This window comes from Etheostoma cragini, chromosome 24 (assembly GCF_013103735.1).
Source record: "Etheostoma cragini isolate CJK2018 chromosome 24, CSU_Ecrag_1.0, whole genome shotgun sequence".
Lineage (NCBI taxonomy): Eukaryota > Metazoa > Chordata > Actinopteri > Perciformes > Percidae > Etheostoma > Etheostoma cragini.
Genome location: NC_048430.1, coordinates 1,677,866 through 1,701,743, shown reverse-complemented (window position 1 = coordinate 1,701,743; position 23,878 = coordinate 1,677,866). Strand labels below are relative to the sequence as shown.

General features: G+C 40.8%; 1 protein-coding gene across 3 annotated transcripts in view; it reads left to right on the top strand.

Moving 5' to 3' along the window:
* Positions 1–23,878, top strand: part of LOC117939252 (neural cell adhesion molecule 2-like) — a 291,147-nt gene that overhangs the window by 204,351 nt on the left and 62,918 nt on the right. For all 3 annotated transcript variants that reach the window (XM_034864437.1, XM_034864436.1, XM_034864438.1), the window contains exons 3-6: positions 1,279–1,353; positions 9,024–9,230; positions 14,050–14,193; positions 17,077–17,214. In XM_034864437.1, the coding sequence (XP_034720328.1) occupies positions 1,279–1,353; positions 9,024–9,230; positions 14,050–14,193; positions 17,077–17,214 (564 nt within the window). The remainder of the gene's footprint in view (positions 1–1,278; positions 1,354–9,023; positions 9,231–14,049; positions 14,194–17,076; positions 17,215–23,878) is intronic.

Genomic DNA, 23,878 nt, shown 5'->3' with positions numbered 1-23,878 from the left:
TCCTGCTCGTACAAAATGATGAAGTCTACTAATTTCAAGTACGCCATGATCATCAGCTGCTGTTAGCTGCACCCCCCAGAAGCCGCAGATAATCATTTCATCATTTTCTCAAATATTGACACCCTGACATTGGCACCCTGAGCTCCACTGTTAAATTTCCTGCTTTGTAGATAGAAATAACATCCATTTGTATTATACAGCATGTGTGTGAATATGTGTGTTTGATCCTATCTAGACTTGCAGCTCTAAGGGTAAAGAATGAGGACCACAGATATGACAGGCGCTTCAAATATCTCGCTTCACTCAGTGTGCTGTAGTGAGACTCCCAGGCTCTGGCCTAAAAATGACCCTCTCCCCGCTGAGTTGCCAGTCAATATTCATCACATGATTAAACATCACAATGCATTCTCAGCTCCAGCTTGTCGTGCTGCCATTCAGACACTCCCTTTTTTGTCTTATTCACTTTTGTTCTTTTGCTTTTTTCTTCTCCTGCATTTTTTCCTCTTTCTCCCATATGAATAAATTCATGTCAGACAAGATCAAGCCACACTCTTATTCAGGAGCCACCATTATGTGGCGTTACAGAGCTTACAGTGGCACTTACAATAGAGCAGCATAGAAAAAGTCTTTGATTGTACCTTGAGTCTGCAAGACTGCTTGGTTTTTGTCCATTTTACTATGTCGTTAAGGTGGAGCTTAACTTCCAGCTACATTTCCGCTTAGCTTTTTTTTTCTGTACTTGAGTGTGATAGGCTCTCAATTTGTTATCCAGGATGAAAAATAACCTGACAAAACACAGAAAAATACCAGCAGTTATTTACTGATCTCTATTTCACAGCTTCTTAAATTCCCGCCCCACTGTTCTTCACCGCATATACCATCGTCAAGAGTGAAAACTGCAAACAGCATTACCTCAGGCTGAAAGGATTCCATTCATTGTGAAAATGACTGACAAGCTTGTCTCAACCAGCCATGTGCGTGATAGAAGGTATCAAGCAAATCCTTGTAAAGCTGTTCTCTTAAACAGGAATTTAAAAAAACAGTTAAAGTTTACCTAAACATACAGATAGTATACTCAGATAGTGAAAATAATATGACACAAGGAAGGAAATGAGCCACAATGACAAATAAGCTGACTTTTTGGAAGTCATTTTGTATGATGTCTCTCCAGGCGTGTCATAAAATTATGCATTTTGTATTTTTAAGACTCTAACAACTAATCAATGTTCTTCTTTCTTTTTCTGTCTTTCCCCATCCCTTCTTTGTTCTTATATACAGCTGCACTACAAGTGTCCATATCCTTGAACAAAGTGGAGTTAAGTGTCGGAGAGTCCAAGTTCTTCATCTGCACAGGTACCGAAGCAACACACTGTTGTTTTTGTGTGTGTGTGTGTGTGTGTGTGTGTGTGTGTGTGTGTGTGTGTGTGTGTGTGTGCAGGCCAGAGATGCAGCAGGTGGCCTTACATCACAGCTTGTGAAGTCTGTTCAAGTCTGTGGTTTGTGTGTTAGTGAACACAACCCAATCCATGCTGGTGAGTGACTCTTTGACCCAATGGTGACTGGAGCCACACAGGGACGCCCCCGCCCCTCTCATCCCTGCTCCTCGTTGTCCTGTTGTAACGGCATATCAACACTTAGCCATAACCGAGCCGGTGCCAGTGGCTCGGTAGGGTGGCAACACACTCTGGCAGGCCCGGCCCGCCTCCTGCTGGCTGCCTCTTCTCTCCTGCCAACCCACTCAGCATGGAGGTAACAGCCAAGGGAGTAGAGACACGCTGCGAGGAGCACCGTACGGAGGTGTGGAGGTCGAACGTGCGCTGAAAAAAAACTGAATGGGAAGGGTAGATAGATCGAGGTAAAAGGACTTAAACTGGCAGGAGTTGAAAGGCAATGGTAGACACGTATTGCGAGAGAGGTAAAATGACAAAACTGAAGAATTAAAAAAGGCTTTGAGGCAAAAGAGTGTTGAAGCTGGGAGATAAATAGCCACCATCCACCTTCAAAAGTCTGTGGGAGGAAGTGTCTGTGTCATTCTTTCTTTTGACCTTTTCCAACTTGGGCAGTTGCGCTTAGCCTGATTTTCTTTTTAGCGTATTCACATGCAGTTCTGCCAACTGGAGTGGGCTGAAAAGCAGGGCAGAACAGTCAGACCCAGCAAAACTGAAGAGAGACTAAACAAAGAACATGCTTTTTAATTGACTATTTGGCTTTAAGTTGGTGAGTCTCGCTGTTGAATCAGGACCAGTAAATATGGAGAAAAGCAAGGAACACAGGCCAGGCTATTACATTTCATGTTGATTCACAGGTTTGGGCTGTTTGGGAGGAAAGGTAGAACACACAGGTGAATGTGTTGTTCTTGAGAGAACCTGGGTGAAATCACTTCACTTGTTCGATACAGGTCTTTCTTGTTTCAAACATTTGCCGGGAAGAGTTGGCAGCTGTGAACAAAATGATTGAAGAACTAGTTTCTTTCAAGAGAGTAAAACATTTTTTGGGGAAATTGTTCAAACAATTAGTTTCAGGTCAAAAGTAGGTTCTTGTATTAAGTTCCTCTTTTTGTGTATCATCCATGTCTTCTTCCAAGTCTTTTTACTTTAAACTACCTAAAACAACAAATACGCCTCTTCACTTTCCTTTAAAGCCCCTTAAATTTTAGTTTTCATCTATACCCTTAAATAGTGATAATTAAATATGCAACGATCAAAGTTTTATTTTGAAAAAAACATCTTTGGGAATTATTTATTAAGGGTTAAATAGACAAAAGCTCAGCTCATCTGGTGTGTGGGTGTGAATTGATCAGACAAAAAACACAAATACAGAAATGACTGAAATAAAACTTTAAATAAAGGAAAACTATTCAGTTTTTTTAGCTTAATTTACCTTAACTGAACAGCTTCTGTGTCATTGGGATGGTTATATGACTTTTTCCGGGTGGAAGAGTGTTTGTCTTGCTTCGCCCTAGAGCCTGTGAGTGGAAGATCCACCCTCGCAACTTTCGGCCGGCGAGCTGCCGGCATCAGCCTCGTACAAGGATCGCGTGATATCAGGTCTCTCGATGTAACGAATTGCTTCACGGCACTGCACACATACAACCATTCAGGAACCGGCTACCAAGGTAGCAATGGAGTTTTTCCCACTATCGTCATGGCTCAGCCGGCGATCAAGAAGCAGAAAGATAGGAAAGCATTGTTGGAGGATTAGAGAAAGAGGAACCGGCAGACTGACTGACTGGAGGAGTCTGACACAAGTAAACATAGGAGCTGCCGAACATGTATTCTGAAGCTGTGTGTGTGTGTGTGTGTGTGTGTGTGTGTGTGAGTGTGTGTGTGTGTCTGTGTGTGGTGTGGGGGGGGGGACCTGCGAGCAAAAATCTTTAAAATAAATAGCAAAGATAAGTAACTGTTCATGTCATCACTCATAATAAGAAGCTAATTGAGGAAATGTGTTTTCTGGGCCTTTAGAAAGCCATTGTAACGTAAAGGTATATGCGATTACCTTTTATTAGTGCTACATTGATTGTTTAGCATTCTTAGACTTGATTCCTACAGGAAGACCTTTCAACATTCTTAAACTATTCAAAACTACTATGTATTTGATGTTACACTTGCAGGTCCATGCATTTTGTTTTGGTTTAAAGTCACCGTTTTCCCAATCAGCTTTTTAGTGATTGACGGGCTCTGACAAAGTTAGCAGTAAGTAAGTAAGTAAGTAAGCAGGATTTAGTTGGGATAAGATGTCCCTCACCTCCGGTGTGCAGGTCAAATTTAACCCTTGTGTTGTCCTCGGGCCAAGTTGACCCGTTTTTCCTATATCAATGTTGTACCCAAAACAACATGATTGATTCCACACAACGCTCTTTTGCAAATACAAATCTCTATTTTCATTAATTTTGGGGTGTCTTATTCAATTTTATAGCATTTGAAAACGAATGAAAGTGTTTTTGAAATAGTATTAAGTAAAAGTTGACATATTCCAGTTTGTGATTATCCATCAACATCCATTCCTTTAATTTTAGTCGAAATAATTCCTAATTTCTGCTTTTCTAACTCAAAAATTAGGTATATTTTCCTTATGTGTTGACCATAAATCCCCCAAAAACTTGAAACTAAAGTTAATAAGTTAGTGTAACGTAGTGTTGAAAACGTCAAATAAGGGAAGAACATTGAAAAAAAGCCACAAGTGTTTAAAAAAGGGACAGAAACATAAGACAAAGATTTTGAAAAATCAATTAAAACCATGAACAAAAGTGTTGATTTCCAATTTTGATAGGAAGACAACACAAAGGTTAAGCAACACTTGATTGTAAAACTAATGACATTTGTGGTGCTGTTTCAATCAAATCTGATCAAACCACACTCACTTTCCAGATTAGCTTTTTTTATCGTTAAAATCTCCTTAGATAAAAACTCATCTTTAATTTTGGATGTTGTTTAATTGGTCACAAATGTATCCAATCTTGGATTACCAAAAAGTGTACAAACATTAGGAATTAATATATGTCAGTGAAATAGTCTTTAAATGTTGTTAGTATTTATAAAAAAAAAAGCTTTATCTTTCTGTGGCAGCTTTTCATACATTCTTGAAGAAAATGTGATAGACTGAATTTGGCTTTATTCATCACCTCGCTGGATAGCATGTTTTTTATTTTAAGCCCTCCTAGCAAAGTGCTCTTAGGAGATGTTTTGCAGTGAGATTTGAATTGAGGAAGAGAAAAGGAAAACAGTGAGTGAGAGGCGGAAAGAAATAAACAGGTGAAGTAAGCGAGAGAGCGGGAGGGTGGGAGCGGACGGCTGGAACGATTGTCTTTAGAAAATAGTCGGCTCTAAGTGGTCTGCAAGAGAGAAAGAGAGAGAGAGATACACATTGCATTTGTGCTTGTGTCACCTTTCACCCTGAGTAAATTTGTTCTCGGTTTGTTTGTTTCCATCGTTGTTGTGGGAAAGGTTAGAGGCATCTCTTCAGTAAATGCATGCAAGGAGAGATTTGAGCATTGTCTGCAACAATGTACCTGTATTGCATGAATGCAGTTTACGCAGTTTTTTGTATGCACAGATATGTTTTAGTTTTCTGCTGCACACACAAATCCAGACCTGGTCATAAAGTACTACATTAATACATAAATAAAATTACATTAAAAAGAACTGAGAGTCCTCATCTTGTGTTCAGATGATGTAGGTAACGTCTACTGTGTAAACCATGTGCACAACTATTTAGTAGGACCAGTTTTTTGGGGGGGTGACAAGCTGTCAAACCGGCAGACTTATTACACAGACTTAAGTTCCGGGATGGTAACTGATACAATATGTCCCTACCAACATAGCCCCTTACCTTTTATTAATGCACGGGTGTCACACATCTGTCTAAAATCTTTCATTGGCACTCAAGATCATCTTTGCTCTGTCTGTATACTACTGAATAAAACACACAGTAAATAGAAATATTTAGACGTTACTGCACATTAATGGAATTGGATTTCCTTACAAACCTAAAGCAGGGGCTTCTTATTGTTTTTTGGGCCAAGGACCCATTAACTGAAAGAGAGATGGATAAGGGACCCCCTACTACATATATTATATATAATGAATTTGCATATTAAACTGGCCTTATGATAACGTGTAGGGTGGCCTAAAGCCTTTATACAGTACATAGCCTTTGGACTGTATCTGTGGATGGCCTTAGTGACAACCTTACCTATAGGCCAGTAAGCACTGGAGATTTATATTTGCTAATAATATGTTGGATTCAGGTCAAGACTTTTATTTTTCTGAAAACTTTCAGAAATTAACAATAATTTGGATGACCCTGACCTATAGTAAAACTTTCTTCCAGTAAATCACCCGGTAAACAACTAAAGCACTTTGTGAGAATTGCCACCAATCACACAAGCACATTATTATAAAAGTAGTTATCCTCAAGGACTCATCTATTAAAATGCTCAATTAGACCTTTTGTCAGGAAACAAACAAACCACGGAGTGAATGGGTCTCCTGTCAGGGTTAAATGAAGCTGAGCTCATGGCGTGACAAATAAGGAGGTGGATACACTGGCGTTTAGGTGTGTGTTTAACCTCCCCTATGATTGCAGTGGCAGAGAGCCAGAACAAGTTTTGGCTGCAAAATAAAACCAAGGAGGCTACAAAGGCAAGCTTGCTTGTCAAACAGGATCTAACAGCTATTATGTTTCCATGTGGTTTTCTTCAGACATGTCTAACTAGAGCAGGGTAGGTCACATCGCTTTTCCCAGTACACCTACATTTTCATCCATTGGCCAGACATTACAGAGCAGACGAACGGGCGATGGAAGGAGAGATCGAGATGAATACGTAACCCAGATTTTTGACATCAAGCTGCACACGTATGCTGACCAATGTGATTCCTTCCCTGTTCAGCTCTTGTTTTTTGTTCTGCTATCTATTTCCCCGGAGACCTGAATCAATTACTCCAATGGCTCCAGTGCCAGCCACCATGGGGACGTGGGAGTGTTTCAGCTTGCACTCGGCTAATTCTGGTGCCAAGGGGCACGTCTAGTCAATAATCTGCCTTGTGCAGGAGGCTTAGATTGCTTCAATATTTCAGTTGCTTTATGTTGCTTCCTCACCGCTAAGGAGGATCATAAACATTAAACATACCTACAAAGCTTTAAAGTTTTATATCCATCAGCAGTTCAAAATCAGGCCGAAAACAGAGTGGAGCTGTCGCTATCATCATCAGTTATCGGAAGCCGGCAATCAATCGGCACACTGCCGTGTAGACATTTAGCACTTTGAAAAAAATCACCATTGTCTTTCCACTCTACCTTCAAAATGTGTCAGTCATTGAGCGTTCTCTCTCGCCAAAAATCAGTAATAATGCCAGAGCTTATACAGATTTCAAGCGGTTTAACACAAAGTTCCACCAGCTATTTATACAGTTGTAAGGACACAAACACACAGGGAGGCAGGGCTACCTGTGAAAAACAGGGCAGCACACTACACACTCCTGTCTTATCCGATCATCTGTTAGGCAAATGGCCTATCGCCGCGCTAGCAACATCAACTTTTAACATATTTAGCTGTCTCTGCTGTCAAAAGACTGCAAAATGGTAAGAGGTGATAATGCCCTAATGATAGGTATAAAGAGGTATAAAGGTATAAAGAGGCACCTGTAGCGATGCCAGACACTTATCTGTTCTTCACAAGTACCCCCATGCATCATGAGGCTCCAGTAGGAGGCCATGTGTGAAGGAAAGCAGAGCAATAAGGAGACTAACTTATACTGTGATAGGATTTCAGCAATGCTCACGTCTGATTGCCTCATCAGATTTGTTGGCCTTGAAACTAAAGAGCGGCAGACACACATGCCAAGGATGTGATGCTCATTGCAGTTGGAAACATTGTGATGATGATTAGTGTTAGCATGTTTGGGTTTAAGTGGGAGCCTGCAAGTGTTTGTGTGATGCAAAGTGCAGGCATCAAGAGTGGAAATCAACCAATGTATCATCATTTAACATTATGTACTGGTACATCAAACTGAGAGATTATTATTAATGTTTTAAGCAATTTACATAACAATACATGCTGGACAAATTAGTTTAGTTTTCCTACTTCCTGACTGTTACCCCTGGGAGCTCTAGAGATGAACCATCACAACCCTCTAAAGCTGGCTGCCAACCAGCTGCAGGTTAAGTGCTTTGCTCAAGGGCATCTTGCTGATAGTTAGGAAGGGAAAGGAGCACATTCAAACGGCCTGCTTGATGCTCTCTCTCTATCTCCCTCTGGGGTTATCTCTTGCCTTTGGCTACTCCCATGTTCCCAACTCAACATGTTTGTCACGAAACATTCATTCATTTTATTTTCTGCTCTTGGTTCTTTTTTTTTTCTTCATTAAAATCCAGCGACGTGTCTCTAATGGGCTGGACGAGCCTCTGTCCATCTCCTCTCTTGTTCAAGTCTCTGCCTGATTGATGGGCAAAGTAATGACCCTCCACTGTGACACTTTTATTTGCAGAATTTACAGGCAAAGGGCACCTGCTGCTTACAGATGGCCATATCATCTCCTCACAGTAGCCTGCAGTTTATGTTTCACAGGCTACATATGGATGCCACTTTAATCAGTGTTCAAGTTAGCGTTTGATCAGGGCTGCCATTTGTTTCTGTCCTTAGTGTCTGGGTTTCTATACGTGCATAATCTTGGAAATGAGAATGGAATTTACAGCCTACATATGTTTGTACTCCTTTACAGACTTATAAAATATGTAAATCAAAGATTATGACATAATCATATAATTTCAGGCCGTCTGTTCCCTCGACAAGTTCCAACAACAACGTTGGATGGTCCTCAGCTGTTCAGCAGACAGCCGAGCAGCTATGCTATAGTAATGCTATAGTAATGTGAAATTCACCAGGAAAATACTGTTCAATGGCAGCACTGTCTTTTGGATGTAAAAAATTCCAAAGAAGTCTTTCCACAACAAAGGTCTGACTCAGTAATATCTAGTCATGTAGACAAGAATTAATCACTTACAATGGGATAACCAGTCATCTTAGGGATTTGTCTATCTGATCCAGACTCCAATAAATATTTGAAGTGGTACATTAGACTCATCAGCTGAGTAAACAAAGCAGAAAAACCAACCACCCGTTATCAAACTGTGTTGTCTTTCCAGAACAACTGCAGGATGTGCGTCTTTCAGGCAGACTTACTTCATGCAGAGAGATGTCAAGTTAATATCAGTCATGGGCAATTCAGTGTTTTTACAAATAATCTTGGGACTGGAAGGTGTCTGGTTCCACTTTTTGGACCAATTTGGAAAATGCATAACGCTGCTGGAAGTCAACAAAAGTCAACTTGTTGCAAGGGAAATGATAAATGTCTACAGGCATTTTAATGTTGTGAATAGATCCCAGGTGTGAGTGGGAGTAAGCGTGTCTTTTTGCGGGAGTGGAGATAAAAAGGACAACTCGACGTTGAGGCCTGCTAAAAGACAGTTAGATGAACTCATCACATCACTTTATTTTCTCTCTCTTTCTATGACCTTGCTCCTAGCTATTGGCGAGCCAGTGAGGCTGGAGTGGTACAACCCCCAGGGCGAGCGCATCGTGCCTTCCAAGCGGATGGCGCTCCACACGGAGTCGTCACGATCCAGGCTCATCATTTACAACGCCATCATCGAGGACGCGGGTATCTACCGCTGCCAGGCCACCGATGCCAGCGGTCACACCGAGGAGGCCTCGGTCGTGCTGGAGATCTACCGTAAGATTGACAGTTTATGTGCACTTACATACACATTTCCCTGCAGATGCTCTGTTTGGCTCTCGAGGAGATTTAGACCTGAAGACATGAAGAGAATAAACCTCTCACATTAGTGGTTAATCACAAGGGTAGCCAGCCTATTCATATTCCGAGGCTCACCACACCCAGAAGCTGTGAATTGATGTAGCTCTATCTGTGTGTAGGTGCATTTTAGGTCTATGTGTACCTCTGACTTTGTGTGTGAGCTTGTGTAAGAGTGTGTGTGTTCCACTCGTTCTTGTGATTAAAGTGTAACGACAGCTACTAATGCCATGGGCCTCCGATCCTGCCAGGCATAATGAGGAATATGGCACTGAGGCTAACCTGCCTTGCTGACCCATCACTATTTCCTGGGAAAAACTTAATGTTACGAAGTGGAGTTGGCTCAGTGGTTACAGTGACTGTCCCATTGCATGTTCCATCCTCATTTGTCCTGTTACAGTGTCCTTGAGCAAGTTATCCAACGTAATCCCTGCCAGTTCATTGCTGTTATTTGCTGAGTGTTGAAAAATCAGCAAAAAAAATTTAGACCCATTCACAGATCAAGGTCTGCATGTATTTTTCTTCTGAGAATGTTGGGCTTTTAGCAACAACTAAAATAAGTAACACATGGTGAGTATGTCAAAGGCTGATTTAAGTATCCAAGATATTCAGTTTGATATCAGGTCAAGTAAAAATAAAGAATCAAAGGATTGGGTTTTACTCTGGCATTATGCTTCTGACAGCATAAATAACATTTTGACACAGCTATTAGAGGTCAATGTTTAGTAATAACATTTACAGAACATACATGTAAACCGCTCACTGAATAAATAAAATATGAAAAATCTAAATTATTCCACAGATCTTAGACTTTTTCGACTTAATATTAGGTCTCTTGTAAAATCTTGTGGACTTTGACTTTTTTGAGCTCTCTAGTGATCCTTTACTGCAGTTGTACTTACAAACTGAGCACAGTTTCACTGATAGTGATAGCACTAGTATTTGGGTTCCTTTTGGTCAGGAATTGCCTCTCTGACAGATCCAGGTAGCCCATGTCAAGTTAACCCTATAACGGTAAATATGGTGCAAAATGTGAGAGCGCGTATATGCGATGTGAGCACTTGTAGAATATGATTTGAGAGCTTGTCGAAAAAATCTGTACTTGTAGATCTGATGTGAGCACTTGTAGAATATGACTTGAGAACTTGTACAACTAAAATTTAACCCTTAGATGTAAGTCTATGTGCGCATATGTGGGCATATGTGACATATTGCAGCAACAGATTTGAGAGGTTGTAATCACTGAGTTGTGGTTGTACTGGAAAAGTGACTGTGAAAAAAAAATATGAGTACAGATTTCTTTCTACAAGTTCTCAAATCATATTCTACAAGTGCTCACATCACATCTACGCGCTCTCATATTTACCTTCATAGGCATGTCAAAATGCACATGCACACGGTTACATAAGAACCAAGCGAATTCTGAGACTGTGGATAACCCAAATACACCAGGACTTTGATCAGGAGTTTCCCCCCGAGTTTAATTGGAGAAAATGTAATGGTACAGGGATTTCAGGAGACACATAGATTTATGTGTGCACACACTCTTGAAATCATCACCTGCTGGGTGGTTGCCTTTTTCATCCCCTCCCGGCAAACCATTAGGGGAGACATCCCAACCTCAATCACACCTGCCACCAATCGGCTCTCGCCTCATTCACCACATTACCAGCTCCCTAAAACCATTGTTTCCATGGCAACCAGGCATCACTCACTTTGGCCCTCGGTATAGATTGCATGAGCAGAATGTGGATGAAAACCTACCTAATTCTCCAGCCAGCCATCTTGCCAGTGCACAGCCGGGCCAGGCAAGGGCTCCTTAGGCCCGCAGTGCATGGGCTTGCGTGCTACATCATGTTGTACATGAAAATCATGACATGTGTCTCTCAGGAGTTGCCGGTATCTCCATGATGGTGTGTTATAATCATACTAAATGGAGTGGTAGATCAGTTTCGGATCTAAAACAGGTTCCTGGATTTTGGTTAAACTCATACTAGTCTTGCATTGCCAGACCTTCTGCCACAGCTCTGCGGAGGAGGGTCCGCATTCAGCATTCATGGGTAGGAGATAAATGTGCTCTGGTTTACTGGCATTTCTTTAAATAAATCACAAACGTCTTTTGCAGCCTTAAGCGCCGGATGCGGCAGCAGGGCCTCTGCAAAATAGACTTAGGAAGGAACTTGTTTTAGTGGAACACGTGCACGTAGGAAGGCGAGCTCCAAAGTTAAAATGGCTGTCTAGTGTGTGATAAGAATTTTATTAAATAAAATCTTGAATATAATTTGATTATTGGTTCTAGTTGGGAGCATGTTTTCCAAATGAACCAGAGTTTAGAATGCCAACACAAAGAAAGCCAAAGGTGAGTGACATCTGGCCAAAAATGAGGGACATCTGGCGAAACTATCCAATAAATGAAATGGCTTCAATATAGACTAATTTCATACCGACATAATAAAAGCTGCTTGCTGGCTTGAAACTTGGCTCTCTGGATAGCAGTATCAGTTTGTTGGTGCACCACTTTGGTCCTGACTAAAATATCTCAACAGCGTTAGATGGATTTCCATGAAATTGTGTAAAGACAATCACGGTCCCCAGAGGATGAATCCCACTGACCTTGGTGCCACCATAAGGTCTATTTTTGTGGTTTTTAGTAAAATATCTCAGCAACTACTGGATGGATTACTCTGAAATTTAATGCAGACATGTATGGTCACCAGAGGATGAGGTCTAAAGACTTTGGTGATCCCTTGACTTTTGCTTTAGCGCCACCATGAGGCTCACATTTGTGGCTTTTAAGTGAAATGTCTCTAAAAATTGGGTGGATTAGTATGACATTTTTCATAGACATTGTTTCCCTCATGATAAGTTAACTTTTCATCTCGCTTTATGTTAACCTTATCATTGTGAACATGTAGCATTTGGCATACAGATTTAGAGAGCTTTAAGCATGGCTTTTGTCTTGTTTTATAATAAAATTCTTGCTGACCCACACTGAAGATGAAATTTTAAATGGTTTCCACTAAAAGTTCACTGTTTGCAAAATACAAAAATTGCTATTAATTGACTGAAGCAGTTTGCCGCCTTTGGAGCCATTCAAGGTGACACAAAACCCATAACAAAGCCAGTACAATGCCGGAGCCGACGCCTTTCAATTCCCCTTAGTTTATTAATGGACAAAGCGATAATGCTGCAAAGCCCATTTTCCTCAACCAGCTTAATTGGCCAGTAAAGACAGAAAAGAACGGCGTCCCAGTTGAGAGAGCTCCAGGGAAATTGTCTAGTCAACATTTCACTTATCCTCGCAGTGATGTGTAGGCGAACGAAGGAAGAGAAACTCCGGAGTACTGAGTATATTCTCAATTCACCAGTGTCAAGTGTGCAGTAGAGGGTTACTTTAGAGAGGATGTTTCCCTTACTGATTCTCTTGTTGAGCAGTGCGACAACAAAAGAGAAAGAAAAGGATACAAACAGAAGTGACATCAGATGTGTTGAAACCTGAGAGAAAGATGGAGGGGTGAGAGAGAGCAACAGCTTTTGGAAATAAAAAGAATACAAGAGGGAGAATTGATAAGAAACAACAGAGTGAATGACAAAAGCATGCAGTGGCGTCCTTGCAGTTGATGAAGACACTGAGATGCCGGGCACGTTCCCAGGCAGAGGGTGCAGTCGCGGAGAGAAAGCTCATTTTAGGGAGCAGCCTGGCATAAATCACACGGCAAAATGCTAATGTTGAAGCCTCGCTAACAGAAGAAACTGATAGAGGAGCTGCCCTTGATTTATTCACACCTTCAAAATACAGCACGTAGATGATAGCAGGTTGTAGCTGCGCTAGCGGTGCCAGCTCCGCAGCACATCAAAGCCAACTATCCGAACGAGAGCTGAGTTCGAAAAAGGATCAGGCGGTGTTTGTGAAAAACTGCTGGTCCAAGAACAGTGTCCCCATGAAAGCATTTTGTCGAAACACCAAATGTTTGTCAAGTGGGAGGACACAGCTTCAAACCGTCACAGAGTAGAGTCTATTATTGATGCGTTCCTTAAACCAAGGAAGAGTGAATCAAAGGCTGCCTGTGTTCTTGTCTAATTCTGCAAACAGAGAGCTCTGCAGAAAAGCTCTGCTCATTGATGTTTTTTTCATGGTTGTGATTGGCAGCATCTATAATGGCCACCCTTCTGTCTGCTGTGCAGGGCTTTTTCATGAGAATCAATTGTGTACCAGAAAACTGTCAAATCCGGATTTAGATTTTTTTTCATTGGATATTTGTTTGTGAAACCATCCTTCCATTTTCAAGGCACACATTGTTTCTCATGTGCCCGATACTGAATACTGTGCACCTGGTTTGCGGGGCATTACATCACATGACGGGGAAGAAATGTTCTTTCTTTCTCAGTTTCTTTCTACTGTTCTTGGGCTTTTCAGGATAGCGATGTCAGTATGCTTTTAAATAGAGGCCATCCCAATACTTACCAGCATTATCAAAATAATAACAAACTAACTGAAAAGGCAAGCACTCAATTTACGGGAAACCCAGAGAATTGAAGTGAATTTTATTTTAAAGCAACTTTTCCCACCCCCTAACCCCAGAACCTGTCTGAAAACAGTCATAGTTAACAGGACCGTAAAAGCTCAGCATATTTTTTTCTTATTTTCTTTTGATGTTCAGACCTGCAATAAATTGCTCTGAATGCTCACAGAAGAAGAAAAAAACCTGTTCCATCTGCATCTTGTTTGATCTTTCAGAGAGGCTGACGTTTCGGGATGTTCAGTCACCGCAGGAGTTCCGCCACGGTGAGACGGCGGAGGTGGTCTGTGATGTCATTAGCTCTCCGGTGCCCGTGGTGGTGTGGTACTACCAGGACAAAGAGATCACTGAGGAGCACCACAGTAAGTTTCCATGACCATCTTTCACAATGTTCTTGACTTTGATTGCTGTTATTCTGCTATTGTTTTCCCTCTTTCACAAAACCTCCCGGCCTTAAAGCATGTTTCTTCCCCTCTGCAGTCAGCCTCATTAAAAAGGACCCCCCTGACACCGGCTCTTATGTTATGTTTTAATAATGTTTGCCTATTTTGTTAACCCCTATTACTTCATTAGATTAATTGGCTGCTTTTTGATTATTTTAAGTAGGGCAACTATCAAAGCAAATTAAAGGTACCCTGTGGAGTTTTTAGAGGAATGTATTTAGGAGTCCCTGTTTTGCGCTAGAGGACGCACCTGCATGACCACACACTGGTGACAAAACATAATAACTCCCATCTTGTAAAATCCGGACGCTTGGTTAGATGCCTTTGTCGTTATTATTGACGCTAAAAGTGTCCTTTAGCGCCTTATCTAAACGAGCGTGTTGGGACTATTGGCGCCCCTTTTGATGCTGTTGTGTTAAGGAAACGGTCGCAGGATGGTTAAAGATGAAAGCAACTTTAGGAGAGGTGCCACGCGGGAGACAAACCCCGATCTACTGGGTGAAAGTCTTGTGTTTGACCCATCCACCACCACAACCAACCACCTTGCACAGAATATCTGTCTTACATAACTAAACGCTAAACCCCGAAACTCAGACACGCTGAAGGGCGCCTTTTTCGTCCCTTTAGCCACTGTCCAAATGTCCCTATTTTGCTTTGTGTTGTGGTAACGTGCCAAGAAATGTGTGCCAACAAAGGCAGTGAAGAAGAAGCATACATGTACCATTACTGATTTGAAGTTTGGGCATTTTTTGAAGAAATGTAAATAGATTGTCCTTTATATGAGTTGTAATGTTTATTATGTTTATTTTTGCACTGGAAGACTTCAAATGTATAGGAGAACTGTTTTAACCAACACAAATGCTTGTGTAGCATGGCTGTGTGTGATATTGACATTTTTATTTTGTTTCGGGTATTGGCATAAGTCAATGTCATGAGAGCAAAAGCGTCTGGACTTTTTGGGAAAAAAATGTAGATATTTTGTCAAATGTTATAAGTTATAATGTTTATATTTTCACTGTTCAACTCCCAAGACATACGAGAAGTGTTTTAGACAGGAGATTGGCTTAGCTTTCAAATTCTTCCAAAACTCTGGCTTTGTAAATGTTTTATGAGGAAGGAAAATCATTCAACGACTTTATTGGACATCACGGATTCAATGCATTTGTTTGTTTACTCCACATGGTACCTTTAAACCAAAAGGCCTGAATGGGAAATATTATTTAGATAAGGAATGGCTAGGTGGAGTTTTGGGGGAATTACATTTTTATGTTATTCAGCTAAGTAGTTGCATTTTATGAATTTACAGAAAGTAACAAATACTCTGCTAAAATCCAAGTAGTTTGGATTATTTATTTCACATCAGAGATGTATGTTTTTATCCGTACCTGATAAAGTAGATTAGCTAAGATTTTGAGTTTGAATCTAAAAAAAATAATACCTTTAGGTTTCTTTTTTAAAGTTTTTTATCCAGGAATGAATATGTAATGCTATCAAAAACAATGATTAGAAATCAATCTGTAGGAGCTTTAAAGAGTGACTTTTGCGGTATAATAACTAGTGTAACTATCAAGTTTTGCATTATCAAACTGATTAACTGATCTTGGTTATTCCAATAGTTGATTAGGATTGTAATAAAAGTTGCAAGTGAGCAGCAATCTCTAAAGGATTACATTTTGAACGTAAACCTGCCAAACACTCTTTATTATTGAGAAGGAAAAGGCTCAGGAGTCCCATTGTGCCCAATTCTCACTTTTATTGAAAAGACTTGCTAATGTGCCAAAAATACTCGAGAAAATGATATTTCCTTCTTTTGTGTGGCTTCACAATAAGACAAGGATATCAAATTCTATAAATAGAAATCCCATCAGCCCTGCAGGAGGCGTATAACTTGGACAGAAACAGTGTTAACAAGCGGTTGAAAAAATGGATTATAGAGCGGCTGCAATGGTGACATTCGAAGACGCCGTTTCTCATGAGAGGAAGTGCAAACCGGCGCCCGGAAGGTTTTGATCTGAGCTATTTCGTACAAATCGGATGTATTTACACTCAATCTACAATAATTCTCAGTCGCGCTGTCAATATTATTCAGTCCCATTTGATTAAAAGCTGATCTTTTTTTAAGTTCTTCCCTGTAATCCCACCCTTTTGCAAAATAAAACAGAATTTCTGTCCTCTGTCTATACCAAGATAGAGGACAGATGTTATGTTCTGCAGTAGAAGGAACCTTTAGACTTGGATTGCTTATTTTCTCTTCTTTCACCCTGATTCACAACTCTCCACACCACTTCCCCATCCTCCATCTAGACAAAATGCATGCCTGAACACTGATTAGAAAGAGTGACCCCTTGAATCTGTCACATTTTTTAATTGAAATTCAAATCTCCGGTGCCACAGGGATGATGAAACATGGAGAAGTTTTTTTTTGTTTAAAAAAAAATCATTTCACTCTAATTACAATGCATGGTTATAAATATATTTGCTCAAGTGGAATGAGATAGAAGCCTCATAACTCTTGGCTAATCTCACAGTAGCCACAGTGGGAGGTAGTACAGACTATTTGGAACTGTAATTGCGTGAGTGTTTATCTGTGTGGACTTTATCAGGTAAATGTGCTGAAGGCAAGATTGACAGTCTAGCTAGTGGAGATGGCAATTCTCTCCTGCTGTTTTCCTAACTTTTTGTCTCCCTTCTCTCTCTATCATACACTTCCTGTTCCTTTGTCATTTCCTCTCTCTTTCTCTGTTTCTGTCTCTGTCTTGGCCTGGCTTTCTGTCTGTCCTCCTCTTCGCCCGTGCTGTGAAGGCAGGTTCCAGTTGCTGACAAACAACAATCTCCAGATCCAACAGGTGACCAAGGCTGACGAGGGCGTGTACCGCTGCGAGGCCAGTGTAGAGGCCCGTGGCGAGATCGATTTTGTGGACATCGCAATGGTAGTCAACGGTAAGTTACAGTTTGAGTCATTACTGTATAGGGTTGGGCATCATTTGGATTTGATCAATTCTGGCATGGAGGGGTGGAGTTAAAACGGATCACATGCTTATTTCATTAATGGAACTGTTGGGTCTTTGTAAATTATACAGTCTGGTCTAGACCTACTTTATCTGTTAAGTGTCTTGAGATAACTCTTGTTATGAATTGATACTATAAATTGAATTGAATAAGAAGAAAGTTAGATTTTGATTCAATGGTGATTTACAGTTTTACCAAGCTTTTTCAATGTAAAAAAAAAAACTGTACGATTTGTGATGACATGGGAAAACCAGCTGTACAACATAAAGAGCGGTGCTTCAAAGGGAGACCCCGACTATTTAGACTGGTATGTCCATGATGGGTTAAAAAGAATGACATCAAAGTGGATGCAGGGGATAAAATACAACTTTTAGTTCATAGTGTTGAAATTAGGAAATTGTGTACTTTGACAGAGACCACTGGAATACCAAAATCCCCAAAGTAAGTCTCAGCCTAAGCTTGGGTTGTGTTTCCTGGATGGATGTGTATGCTTGATCTACAGGTCTCTCCGCCTATTACATGTGTACTGTATCTCACCTCTGCTCTACCCTTTTCTCTGTATTTCATGGCTACAGAAATTATCGAATGTAATGTTCAAAATGTATAGACTTTCAGAAATTATGTATGATGATAGAGATGCTATTTCTTGGTTCTTAAAAGGTCTGAATATGCGCAGGAATGAAGTGCAAAAGAATCTTGAATTGCTTAAAATTGCCTAGAAGACTAAAGACTAAATTCCTCATAGAGTGACATAGCCCAGAAAAGAATCATTTTAAAGTCACCATCAGCACACACACCATTGAATACAAACCCAAACCTTCAAACTCACTGAGAAGTAAAGGTATTCAGTAAGGAGCTTTACAGACCACTATGTGGAACACAGTGTCAACAGATTAGCATGCATACAGGATTGCATACACATGTTTTCTTGTTGATGTTGTTCCCATAACTTAACACCACTCAAACTGGATTAATGGTACTGCGGGGGCTCTGTAAGTGGCCTGAAGTTTAAACTTGTGCGTTGGTGTCTGTGTCTTAGCATATCTCTTTAAGAGAATAGCAGGGTGTGTATGCCGGGGAGTGTGTGGTTGGCTTTGGAGTGAATAGCTACTCTAGAGGCATAGTGTCTCCCCTGTGCTTTCTGACAACGGTTGGAAAACTGTAGCATGAAAAGTTAACCTCCTGGATCTTATGTTGTTTACGGAGAAGAAGAACCCGGAAATGAGTCGGGAGAAATGAGTTGGGGCGAAAAGCAACGCTACAAAGCCACGTTAATGGGTCCAATCACAGTTGTTGCTATTACATTTTTAAGAGGTGCAGGTCAGGCTATTTCTACGTACCCACGGCGTCGATTTAACGCAGAAGCATAAATTGGACTTCATCGTTTTAGTCAGGTATTGGTATTTAGGTCTGCAGATGCCCAAGGTTAAAAGTAGTATAACAGGATTAGAGATCAGTGTCACTTTGGTTAGTTTGTATTAACTAGTAATATATTTGTCAGAGAATTTGAGAATGTCTTGCTTTTGTGTTACTTGATTTTACGACCTGACCCGTTGTTATGATGGGCGTAACAGAAAAAGGATGGATGTGGATGGACCAGACAAAAAGGGCAACAAGGTTATGGAAAAATAAAGGATGTTTAATTACTACCATAGATAAACAGTTAACACAAAGAGAGCTAATGGATGCTGCCTAATAAACAAAGATTATTCAAACAGAACTAAAGGAGCACAGCACCCATTAACTTACCAAATTATAATATAGGTAACAAAAGACCAAAAACAAAGGCTTTACGCAAAACAGAATCTAACTAGTCAATCTTACTAGTGTTTGACAATAGCTTTTAGTACACCAGCTTTCTAACACAACAATTCCTAATGCATTGGTTTCTAACACAACAATCTCTAATGCAACGGTTTCTAACACAACAATTTTTAATGCATTGGTTTCTAACACAACAATCTCAACACCACAATTTCTAACACAATCGCTTCTAACCGGACCGCATGGCAGACTGATCTGAGCATTCAGCCGACCAGACTCAAGAATCCCACCGCTTTTTGAACTCTCCCGGGGTTGATTGAAGGACGTTGATTGGCAGGATTCACAGCAGCCGCGCCAATCAACACCATGACCTGGAACAGGGCAGTGGGCGGAGCCATCACACAGGCCAATCCTCTCCGGGCAACCACACAGACGGATTTACATACCTAAAACACAAGAGCTACAGTAAACTATCCCAAAAGGCAGGAGCCTTAACACTTGAAATAAAAACACATCCAGAATCATAGCCCAGTGATGTAGGAGTGTGTTGATGATCACTTAGGTGTTGTTGAGCCTGTTACTAGACTTCTGGTAAATGTAGCTGACAGTTGGCAGAGCTTGTTTGCAGTGTTTTGATCATCTGCAGAGTCAAGGCATGATTTCGAGACAGCACCCGCTGGTGTGCAGGCACAGAGCTGGAAATTTAGGCTGAATACGCAGACCCTCAGTTGAAGTTTTAGAACAGAGTTGTCAGCTTTGACAGATTCAGCTCCACTGACTCCGATAAGTTCATCATTAGCACACTTATCGCAGGTCTTCTCTTTCTGCTTGCATTGGCTTGATTCTTCTGAAATCTTTTTGTTCTTTTAGTGTGATCGAAAATTTCAATTAGCGACGTCTTTGGGCTCTGTGGGCCAAAAATCGAAAGATGTCACTTTCTCATTTGTCCTCATTTACAGCGAGTCACCTGAGACTGCTGAGGTGATTGAAATGTGATTCCACTCAGGCCGCAAGCGTCGTGTAACGGTTGAACAGTTGCAATATTGTCTCTGCCTATGTAATTTTCTCCCGACTAATGTAATAGCAGAGTGTCCCGCCCCCCAAAAACTATGAATTGCATTCAATTTAGCACACCACTTACCTCACTTCTGAGGAAGATCCAATAAGCCTGCTCGATGAGGCACGGCCTATTATTGCAGCAACACTTGCCATGTGGTGCTGAGACAGGACAGTCTGCGGAGGGCTTTGCTCAGCATCCTGAGAAGAGCACACTCTCTGAGGGGGAGACACTTTGAAGTGAACTTCACATTCAGCTGATCCCTAAAGACTCCCATTTAGCGAGTTGAACCTGAAGGAGAGAAAATCTGATTCATAGAAACCCCATTTTGGTACCACCTGTCTAGGGGTTGGCCTTTTTTTGATTTTTCAGCTTGGCTGAGCATTCAAATTGTTCTCTTAAAGCTTTCCTTTCAAATGTGTCTCATATGTTTTACTTGAAAAAAATGTTCTCATTGTGATAAATCCAATTATCAGTGTTCTAGTGTCTTACAGCTCCGTGTTTACGACCGGCAACATTTTGGTTCACTATCATAGCTCTCATTTGCATTGTTTCCAGACATTTTATTTCAGCAAAAGAATGATTATAACCATGCTGTACACTGCCTTCCCAGCACCAAACAGCAGACAAAGCTAGCAACCAGTAAGTACACATAGTAAAGCATTAAAGTAGGGAGTTTGTAGAGACCAAAAAATTGCTACAAAAAGATAGTTAATATTGGACTTGCATTCATTCGCTTGAAACCCACCTCGGATTGAATGCTAAAATCACTGTTGGCTCGATGTTCAAATTGCAATCTGCAAAACTTGTTAGGCTGCCCCAAGTGGTAAAAAAAAATCTATCATTGCAGGTTGAAGTTTTCTTTCTTTGCAGTACTTTTTATCAACTTTCTTACAACCAAAGTTTGTTGTCCCGCAATGTCAAGCCGGCATGTGATCTGAGGTATAATTTGATGGTCCAGAGACACTTTAACCAGCTAGAGCTTGCCTGAAGGTAACAGAGACTGTTAAGGGGCAGGTAAAAAGAGCTTCCATACAGGTGTTTGCTTGTTGTACAACAGTAGCCTTTTTCAGTCTCAAGAGTCTACAGAGTCCCTAAGGAGTTGTTTTCCATGGAGCGAGGAATGTGATGTCCAGGAAAGCCATGTTGCACCTTCCGCATGCTGTCGCCTATAGCCTCAGTCATTTGCACAAGCAAACCAATGCAGAACATTCCTGCCCTGAAGCTAGACGTGTTAATTCTGAAGAGCTATTGTAGCTTCTGAAACAGGTAAGAATGATGGGGCATGTCACTTGGATAATTCAGTAGGATTATTTCCCTTCTGTGGGTTGCGATTGTTAGGGCAAGGCTGAGCATGAATAGTTATCTTACTGGAGCTGAAGATTTCCAAAACGAACAGGAAGCCAGCAGGGTTACCAGAGAATATACTGTATCAACAACAACTTGGACAGGTTGAAGAACGCAGAGGCCCTGAACACAAGCAGTGTAGATTGCTAGGAGGCTCAGGTATATCAATAAGTGCAACAGACTACACTACATGTTTTATCAATCAGCTGCAGATGGTGAAGTGTTCTGTGTTGTGGGGCCTGGGGATATACCAGTGATGTAAGTTGAACAGACAGAGAAAAAAATAGCCACAAGGAGGAAGAATAAATAAGAAAGGATGAAAACTTAACCGATGCAGCGACAGGGCATCTTCAGGCTCCACCTCATCTCCTCATGTCCAACATCGAGCACTTTTAGTTGTTTTTTGTGACTGAGTTAAGATGGACATTGATCCTTGGCCATAAGGAACCAGTGACAGCCAACAGAGAGGAAGCTGAACAAATTTTATTCTGCCATTTACTTTTTTCTTTACTATTTGCTGCTTCAGTAGTTTTAGGTTATCTGGCTTGTTAGAATAAAGCAGTGTGTACCTATGACCCATGTGTTGGTCGCCTCATTAAAAGTGCTGACCAGCACGCTCTCCCTGAATTTAAATCAATTTCAAATGCATGAATGTAAAATGTTTTACGCAGAGCTTGCAAGCCAGAGTTAGATTTACGTAACAGATACTTATAGCTATGAAGCCAATGAGAAGAGCTTAAAATGCCCTCAGGTCAGCCTTAGAGCAATTACCAACTTTATTTTAAGGACTCAATTAGCAGACGAGTCTTGCAGAATGACGCTGTGAAGAAAAAGTGAGACAATGTGAAAAGTTTTCTGCTCGGTGTGAAACCTGCATGAAAGGTCTTGTACTTTCTAATGACTAGATATTAATCCTCTCGTTGACAACAAAGAAAACAGAAAAAACTTGTTTCATCTGACTGTACCTTTGATTTCTTTTATTTATTTTATGGATCTTTAAATGTTAAAGATTGCCTCTTGGATCATTACACTTGTGTTCAAAAAGCATATTTTTTCAAAATCCCTGCATAAAGTTGCTAACTTTTTGCTGCACAGCCAACTACCAGAGTTGGTTGTCTGATTGAATGCTGCAGTGTCTCTACGGTTCATTTTCTTTTATCGTAAAGTACAACTGAGTTTGATCACCACCTGCGTTGCAGAATTATATTTATCTTGTAGCAACGATACAGTATGTCACGCTGTTCTTTTGACACGGCATGTCAGGAGAATGTCAGTTCTGACTTGTTCAGCAGTGTGTTAACAGGCTGCTTTAACCAGTCATGCAGAACTTTTGTCTGAGAGCAGTGCTGAAATATACTCTATATACTCCCCCCCCCCCCCCCCCCCCCCCCCCCCCCCCAACCATGTGAAGTTATAAATAATCATGGGTCAGTTGATGAGAGTGGCTTTCTTGCCCGTAAGAATGTAGCGAATGAAGCTGGCCTGACCCGCTGCAGCTCCCAGTCCCCAGTGTATTATCAAAGCGGACCATAGATGAGGAATATGGCATTTCAGGGAAGAGGGCCACCCACTGCATGGCTACTCAACCTGAGGGCAAAACAGGCCCAGTGTCTAAAAGTACGCAGAACATTTCAGGATGTGTCCAAAAGTTATCATAGAGGACTTGTGTATGCCTTTTATCCACAATACATAAACCCAATGCAGAGGAATAAGCTCAATAACAAGGTGTCAAGGGATTTTTGAATTTTGGAACTGTACTGAAAAGTATACGTAGTTATATAATTTATATAAATATTATTTGAAATGTGTCTCTATGTAAGCTGTCAATAAGCATTTAGAATTACAGGGCAGTATCAAATAGTTTGGGTTCCCTGCTCTCCATCTCTGTGACACTGTTCACTTTATCATGGGCATGTCTGTCCTTCTTCTTCCCCATGACATGCAGCGATTTTTCATCCCTGCACTTTGAAGGGAATCCCAGGAAATGAGACACATTATAGGAAAACAAAACACACTTTTCATCCCCAGTGTGACATCCACATCAGATAGAGTCATACATGGCACACTGGCAACTGTTGCAACAGTCGTAACAACAGTTATAACAGTTGACTTGCTTTCTAGCCTAGAGTTAGAGAGAATGATACTGCTCTTATAGTATTAGTCCGGCCAGTATTAGGCTAGAGTCAGCAGCAGTTCATCTTAGCCTAGTATCAAGACTGGAAATAAGGGTAAAACTGCTTACCTCACTCACCTATTAAAAATGTATATATTACTAGTTTATTTTGTACAATAAAAACAAGGACAGTGTTGGACTATTTCTTGGCCAACATATAGTCTATTCCATAAAATTATGTTTTTATACAAATTAAAGAAACAAGGTTTTAATTAAGCTTTGGACCAATGCAAGGAAAACTGCAAACTGACAGA